The sequence below is a fragment of the Heliangelus exortis genome, chromosome 3, assembly GCF_036169615.1.
Source record: "Heliangelus exortis chromosome 3, bHelExo1.hap1, whole genome shotgun sequence".
NCBI lineage: Eukaryota > Metazoa > Chordata > Aves > Apodiformes > Trochilidae > Heliangelus > Heliangelus exortis.
The window spans coordinates 35,431,040-35,438,940 of record NC_092424.1 but is presented as its reverse complement, the minus strand read 5'-3'; the positions used below and the strand labels follow the sequence as shown (position 1 = coordinate 35,438,940).

The following is a 7,901-nucleotide window of genomic DNA, read 5'->3' as shown; positions in this document are numbered from 1 at the left end:
TAGAAGCACCTTTCCCTTGGATTTTTATTATCATCATCATCATCATCATAATTTTTAAGAATATATTTTGTACCAAAACACTGTCAGCATTCTTTTTACAATGGAAAATGACACAGTCATCATGTAAAAGAGTAAAAACAGAGCAAGACAGGAACATTTCATATCAAGATTCAATCTGATGTACAGCTTAAAAGCCACACACCAGATAAAAAGATCATCTGGAAAATAACAGGTTCTCTTTTAATTTGGAAACAGGAGGAAAAATCAGGGAATGTCAATGTTAAGGCTAAAAATTCCATTTTTAACTTGCATTTTATAGGTTTCAGCCTGATTCTTAACTTGTCTGCAGCAGCAGCAAGACCTCCCTGTCTTTACAGAGCTTTGTACTTGCATGAAATAAGAATCAGGCTTCTATGCTCAGAGGACTCTGATTGACCTCAACAGACTTTGGACTAGAGCCACAGCTGGAATTTCAGCTTGCAGTCTAAGGCTTCTTAACTGCAGGCCAAATTAGCACAAAATGAGGCTTTGCAACTGGCATTCTACCCTCAACTTTGGATGTTCCAGTTCTGGTTACTTTAAACCACAGCTTTATTGCAGGTTTAACATAGTTCTGTTTGTGAGATTCTTCTCTCATCTTTTTTTTTTATTTTTTTTAAATACAGTGCTACAAAGCATGTTTTTGTATTTTGTGTCTTAGAAAGTCCCTACATTACATGTTTTCAAAATTGCCTAAATACATGTTTATATCATGATTGTAACTACTCAGAAAGACCTGCTACAGTCTATTGTGAGCAGCCAAGGAAAAAAGTGTATTTAGTCCTAAAGAAGTTAAGAAAAGTGGCTGTGTTCATTTATAGTGTAGCGCAACGACTGTGTTTATACAGCTATACCTACTATTTAAAAAGCGACATGAAAAGTTATTATTCATGTGCAGTAGCTGATTTTCAAGCATTAATAACTTGGCTGTCTAGACAAGTTTTAATTGTCATATCAAAGGCAGAGTGTGTTCTCAAACAAGTGCAAAAAATCTCCCAGCTCCCCTGGAAAGAAGCTGCTTCTCTTTCTGAACTAAGAGACTGCCAAATTTAACTTTTTCTCTTCTCTTATAAAAGCACAGTTAAACCTACAAATTTGCTGTTTAAGTTTTTAAAACACATCGACTTTAACTCAAACCTATCCCGGGCAGCAAAGTTAGTAAGCCCTGAAAAACAGTTTCTAGTGAATATGCAGAGATCCCCCCACCCCCACCAACTACCATGCCCACATTTTCCCAGGACCTAGAGGGCTCCATTAAAATGTAACTAAATGTTTAATAGGAACCATGATTTTTCAAGAAAGATATGTAAAGTTTACCCAGAGAACCTAAGACATTCTGTACATTCCAAATGTTTACACTTTGCTGTTCTTAGCCATCAGTAAGATTGTTCATTTTTACTAATAATACATACAATGAGTATAAATAAATAAACTACAGATGAGCTTTAAAAATTGTATTAACAATACATTGTGCAAAAACTCGTAACAATCTACATTCTATGCAAATACCCTGACTAAACTATACAGGCTGTGTCCTCATACCCTCATTTGGTTTTTGCACAGTTCTTGGGCCAAATCAGCAGCTGGGAGCAATCAGCAAATTCCACTGCAAGCCGTGGAGGTAATGCTGATTTACACCAGCAGAAGAGCTGACCCCAGGCGTGTGCAAAAATCCCATAGAAACCAGTGGGAATTGTGCTTGACTAAGGACTAGACAGTTTGATTGTACCCCATTAAAGTGAGTGGGAGCTTTGCCATTGATTTCCATGGAACCAGTCTCAGGCCCCAGGTAAGGACATCAGCGCGTGGCCCTATGTTGTGCTACACTACTCCACTTCAGTGCAGAAACAATATTTGCAAAAGAAAGACTTATTTGTTGTTGTTGTTGTCACTGCTGTTCAGTAACCGGTTTTAGTGCTGCATTTCAGAAATTGCCTTTCTGTGAGATTTGAAACAAGACTGCAAGTCTTTCTGAAGCCATTCCAATTTGATTATCCAGCCCAGGTGGGCTATTTTGATCCAAGAAAAATGGTTCAGTGTCTATTAACCAACAGTGTTCTTCATTAGGATAAACAGCCCGATCCCTTGGCACAGGAGTGAAGAACTGCATGCGGAAAAGGAATGGGGCAGCCTTCCTACCATAGCTGTGTCCAGAGCCGGCTGTCACTTCTCCAAGTGGATGATGGCACCTGAGCCGGTTTGGAATCTGCAGTCCTAATAAGCTCAGCCAAGTTTTGTAAGCTGAAGGTCTCCATTTATCTTTATCGTGTCAATTGCTGAAAGTGTTTCAATACGATGGTAAAAATCAAAGAGCTGATGTCCATCCACAAATATTCTAAACCGAGGATGCTCGCAAAGTATCTCAACCTGTACAAAAAAAAATAAAATGCTGAAGCATGTTGTTCACGGTGTAACTGGGAACTTATTTCACAGAACACAAAGGACTGCCAGCAGCCTTTAAGTAGTGCTGTTGAGGTTACACATTTTGACACTTATGTGCCAGGTAACAGCCAGGGCTGAGACCCCATGTTTGCCCCCATGACTCCAGTTACACCGTAATGGGTCTGCTCTTACTTCACAGGGGCGTTAATCCAATCTCACCCTGTCATGGTAGGAAGGACTCCAGAACCCAATCCCACTGGCATCAGGGAGGTTTTGCCTCTTGGAATAATGCCAGAAACAGACACAAACTGCTAGGTACAGGGGAAAAAAAAAGCCCTGTGTTTCCAACCTAAAAGTTGCATTCCTTGCTTGAGAATTGTTTTGATGAAAAATGAGGGGGCAGTTCCCCCTGCAGCACTTTCCATGCTTCTGTTAATTTACTGGGAGGGAGTGAACGAGAGAGGAGGGTAAGGTTTGCCCTCCCCTCCCACACACAGAAGCAGACCTGCTGCAAAACTAAAAAGCCTTCACTGTGGTGGCTGTGGACAGCCCAGGAGTCCCTGTTGGACCAGACTCCATACTGGGGCTTCAGAGAGGGAAATGCAGTGCAGAATGGCTTGAATTCAACCAGACAGTTTGCATGAGGCACAAACAGGATCAGAGAAGGACACAGCTCATCCCTCCTCCTAAAGCCCTGCGGAAATACTCTGGAAAAGCAACAAAGCCTGGAGCTGAACAAGCTTGGACAGGTCGGGAGATTCCTGTTGTTAGGGGTGGCTTGAGAGGGTGCCCTGTAGTTAAGGTTCCCTGGAGCTGCCCCAGCAGGAAGCAGGGATAGGAGTTCACAGAACGAGCGCTTCTCTGACAGGCCCTCTGAGGCCTCCAGGTCTGGGCAGGCTTAAGAATAAGATCTGTAGGGAAGCCACGGATAAATAAAGGATCATTTCAAGAGGCTGGTGGTCCGGAGTAATGTGCTGCTTCCAGACACTTGACTCTGCTGCTATTACAGCATATAAAAATGGGAACAGGGCCAGTGACAGACTGAGCCAAAGCCTGACTGACGTACAGCACGTTGCAGTGGGAGAAGAGGCAGCCTATGGTTCAGGAGAGCTTAAGCTCCTGGGGACCAGGTAGCATACCATGTCACGGGGAGGTGCCTGTGCTGCTGCACAACTCCTGTGTCACTGCAGCAGGTGCATCCAGCCTTAGGCCTGGTTATGTAAAATACATGGTTAGCCTCAGCCCTGCTTACCGTGCATTTTTTCAGCTCACCTTGGGCCACACCAGAACAATAATTGGACTGGGTCACCAGTAATCAGCAAAGAACACTTAGTAGCCTAATTAATTCACTGAGAGGGAGACCATCAAGGGTAGAAAGTCAATTGGGAGCCTAAATTCCATTATGCATTTGGGGAAAAAGAGGAAGAACATGAAACCAAAGAAAAATAGCAATACTTCCCTTTCCACAGTATTTCATGCCAGGCATGCAATACTGTCAGCTGTCATTAGTGGGACACCCACGAAACATGCTCTGGGTAATCTGTCTGGCTTGTCTGAGGGCCCAGCCACCACCCACTGCAGCAGGTAGTGTATAACGCTCTCAGTCAGAGCAGGGCCAAGCCTCCAAGCCCTTTCAAGCACATTTCCCACACGCACCAAAGGGTGTTGCCAGTTCTGATGTGAGAGTTTGAAGAAGCAAGTAGAGCGCAACCAATGCGCAGCAAAACGAGTCCTAAGCACCCTCTCAAAGCCAAAGCATCTGGGGAGATGGTGAGCTTTTGGGGTTGGGGGAGATTATCTTGGGGGCAAGAAGGATTAAGAGAGTTTGGCAGCTGGTCAGAGCGTTGGCATTTAGCAGAGGGGCCAGCAAGGTTTCGTAAGAGGGGTGGAGAGGAGGAGGGGGTTTTTTCTGGGTCAGCTGCAAGGAGAAGGCATGCAGCCTTTTTTCCTTCAGTGCAGTGAGGCCACTCAGAGAGAAGCAGCCCTCTGCAGCTGCACACTTTGTTAGTCTTGATTTGCAAAGACATCTTCACGTAACCATAAACACTACAGATGGGAATCTGCTTCTAGGTCAATCCAGTCCATCCCTTGCACCACAGCATTTCCACGTACACCATTTTCAAGTGACTACAGATTTAACTTTGACAGGAGATTTAATTCCAGGGTTCAGAAAAGAATACCACAATTACTTAGCTGTTTAATCTGATAACACGAAGGGCTATAGTAAACCTCAGTGTAACATCCCTGGAGACAAAGGATGAACAAGATCCTTATTAGCTGCACTAAACTGCCAACACCATGTCCATTAAAAAAAACATACGGCAGCCCCACAGAGTATTTACATTCTCCAGTAATAACTTTTAATGCACTAATAACACACTTTTTAATTTATAGCTATAAAACTAAGCTCATGAAGTGTGCTTCATCACACAGTATTACAGTCCCTGGCTTGCCATAGCACCCCGGTGCGGTGTTCACAGCCCCATCGGAATGCAGCAGAAGCATTTCCACATAACTTCTGACAGATAGAAACAATCTGGCAACCGGTGTCTCAACCGGAGAAGTGAGGGCTACACCATGATTTCACGAGAGGCAAGTCAGCTTCTGCTGCAACTTTGGTCTTATCACACTTTATCAGATAATGCACAAGCTACTGTCATCTTGGTACTCACCCTAAAAGGCTGGTCCGGTATAAAAGGAAAGTAAGGAATAGACGATTGCTCTTCCCCCCATTCTCCAGCTACACAGGAGTTTCTGACAAACTGTCTGTCTGTAAACACAGCTTTCAGTTCAATAGCTACATCTGCAGGAGGATCCTCCGACTCCCCACAAGTCAGACTGATGCCAAAGCTGCAACACAAACAAAAAGGCTCTCGTTCAGCCAGAAACAAGCAAATAAGCCCCAAATGCTGCTGGTCTCATTTCTCAGCTTATTAAAGCCATTGGCAGTACAGCGGCACCGAGGGGTGACAGCTCAGCTTGCTCAGGGAATGATCCCAAAGCTCAGCAGGGACAAGAACATAGTTATTGCACATATATATATATATATGTGCACTGTGCATATATGTGTATATATATGTATATATATATATATGTTCTATATGCTCCTTTACTCCCCAGTGACATGTTGGGAAACAGGATCCCTTAAAGAAATGCCCCCTCTATGGGTCAAAGGAGAAATCAGCACGCTATATTTAAAATGATAAAAATAATCCCTTTCCAGAAAGGAGGGATCCGTGTGTATGTGTGTCTGTGTGTGGCCTCCCCCCCCCTCGCCCCCTCCCCAGGCCCAGCGCCCCCGGGGCGGGCCGCCCTGCCCGGGTGTTACCTCTCGGGATTGAGGTCCACTATGCCCATTACTAAGATCTTCTTTCCCGGCCTCATTCCTCCTTTGATGTGCCCACAGAAGGGGACGATCTGGAAAGGACAGGGGGGAGGATGGCGAGGGTCAACTCGGCATCAGCAGCGGCCGCCGTTGTGCAGCCGGGGGAGGGGGGAAGGAGGGGAGGTAAAGGTGTTCAAAAAAACCCCAAACCAAATAAAATCCCAAAGAAACACAAATGAAGGTGATTTACCAGGCGAGGGAAGTACACATCAGCTTGCACAGGGGATCCCAGGGAGTTGTTTAAATGCCCGTCCTCTATTTTCTGCAGGTAGAAAGGAGAGCGCTGAGGCGGGGGCAGGCGGAGCCCCTCCCGGCCGCCCGCCGCCCCCCTCCACTCCGCAGGTGCCCGGCGTGGGGGGCCTGCTCTGCCCTTCCTTCCCAGCCCCACCCCGGTCCCCGTCCCGGAGCCCCGGGAAGGGGGCAAAGCGGCACTCACCAGCGCGTCCCGCTCGGCCACGGTCCCCGCCATCTTGTGGAAGCGGCGGCAGCGACGGCGCTGGGGACGGGGCGGAGGGGGACCGGCGGGGGAGGAGGAGAGGGAGGGAGGGAATGGGGCTGTGCGGCAGCCCCGGTGGTTGAGGGGCAGCGGCGGAGCCGGAGCGGGATCGGGAGCCGGTGCAGAAGTAGGAAGGAGAGGAGGAGGAGGAGGAGGAAGAGGTGGAGGAGGAGGGGAGGTGGCTGGCTCTGCCTCGCCCGGCGGGTAGCCCAGCCCCTGGCCCGGGGGGGAACCGGGCAGGGCGGGGGCTGCTCCTGCCGCTTCCTCCGCTCCGCAGCGTGCCCCGCGGCGGGGTCTGGCTGAAAGAGCCTCGGGGCCCGCACCTGAGCGGGGAGACCCCGGCCCAGCGGTCCTGGCCCGCTGAGGGGGGGCGGCTGCAGGAGGGGAGGGGGCGGCGGTGCCCGGGGTAGGCCCTGGCAGGGACCCGGCGGTCTCCGGGCTGCCGGGGACTCAGGGACCCCTCACCTGGGCCTGCAGGTGAGCAGTGCTGGGAAGAGGGCCGGTGAGGGGCTACAAAAGCCCCGCTCCCCTTATTTCAGAGAGCACCTTTATTTCTGAGCTTGGACACCCCGGCGAAGAAGCCGAGACTGGCATCTTGGGTAACTCCCCTTCTCCAGAGATGGAGAGATGGCTGAGCACCCACCGCCCCCTCCCTCTAAAAGGAACTGTCATCCTTCTCCCCTCCGCGGCGTGGACCCTCGGGAGTGGGGTGTTTTGGGGCCGTGGACCCCTGGGGGCGAGCGGCTGCCTTGGTGGGCCACGTCTGCCACCGCCCCGAGGGTGGCACGGCCCATGGCAGCGGGGCGTATTGCAGCCGCTGAGCCAAGTCAGGCAGCAGCTCCTTTTGAAATCCACCCAGCCGGCCTCTTAATGAGGCTCGGTAATTGCCTAAGTCGGTCGGTCGGCTGCCGGTGGCCGGTTCCGGAGAGGGAACTCCTGTTGACGTGCCGTGTCCATCATTATGCAACGTGGCGGTGATGCCTATGGGTGCCCAGCTCTGCGGGGAGCGGGGTGAAGCTCCCACCGAGGACACCAGTCCTGCTCCTGGTGGTCCTGCGAGTCCCTCGCCTTTACCTCAGCTCAAGTGACTTGCTCCCGACAATGACCCTGTTGAGGAGTTTAGGGTCCCAGGGAGGAAGGGGGGGAGCTGAGGAAGGTTTTTTTTCTCGCTTCCTCACCGCTAAGATTTGGAGCCATGGACCTTTCTTTAGCAAGGTGACACAGTGGCTGGGCTTGGCCTGTTTTCTAGAGGACTTCACATGGATTGCTTGTTTTTTTGTGCCTCTTACCTGGGTATTGGGCTGGGTTAGTTCATGTTTCTGTCCCTCCTCTGAGGCGTTGTAAGGATTAATTACTCATGTTGAATAAAGTGGAATGGAAGAAGCTAAGTCAGTGCAATATTTAGGGTTTCAATACAATGGTGTGTGTCCATTGGGAAATGCTTGCAATCAGTAGGTGATGCCATTTGAGAAATCAAGAGCTGCTGAGAGCAAGTAGAGATTGTGCAAGTGTTTGGACGCTTGGTTACTTTTCAGTGGTGCCCACTAATTTGGAGATGTTTTCATCTCTGAATGCCCAGCTGGAGACTGCTCGTAGATG

At 49.0% G+C, this 7,901-nt stretch overlaps 1 protein-coding gene across 1 annotated transcript; it reads right to left on the bottom strand.

Annotated features, from left to right (window-relative positions):
* On the bottom strand, window positions 1-6,492 carry LGALSL (galectin like). Its single transcript, XM_071740179.1, has 5 exons — window positions 6,243-6,492; window positions 5,997-6,068; window positions 5,750-5,838; window positions 5,094-5,271; window positions 1-2,406 (listed from the first exon to the last, which is right to left on the bottom strand). Exons 1-5 carry the CDS (start codon window positions 6,273-6,275, stop codon window positions 2,263-2,265), a joined length of 516 nt encoding a protein of 171 aa, XP_071596280.1. The 5' UTR covers window positions 6,276-6,492; the 3' UTR covers window positions 1-2,262.
* Between the last annotated feature and the right edge of the window lie 1,409 nt (window positions 6,493-7,901).

What these genes read in the sequence shown, in the direction of transcription:
- LGALSL (XM_071740179.1), bottom strand. Translation starts at nt 6,275, where the DNA reads ATGGCGGGGACCGTGGCCGAGCGGGACGCGCTG. An exon ending in ATGTGTACTTCCCTCGCCTG is followed by an intron (nt 5,839 to 5,996) that starts GTAAATCACCTT and finishes TGTCCTTTCCAG; the next exon opens with ATCGTCCCCTTCTGTGGGCA. An exon ending in TACCGGACCAGCCTTTTAGG is followed by an intron (nt 2,407 to 5,093) that starts GTGAGTACCAAG and finishes TTTTTTGTACAG; the next exon opens with GTTGAGATACTTTGCGAGCA.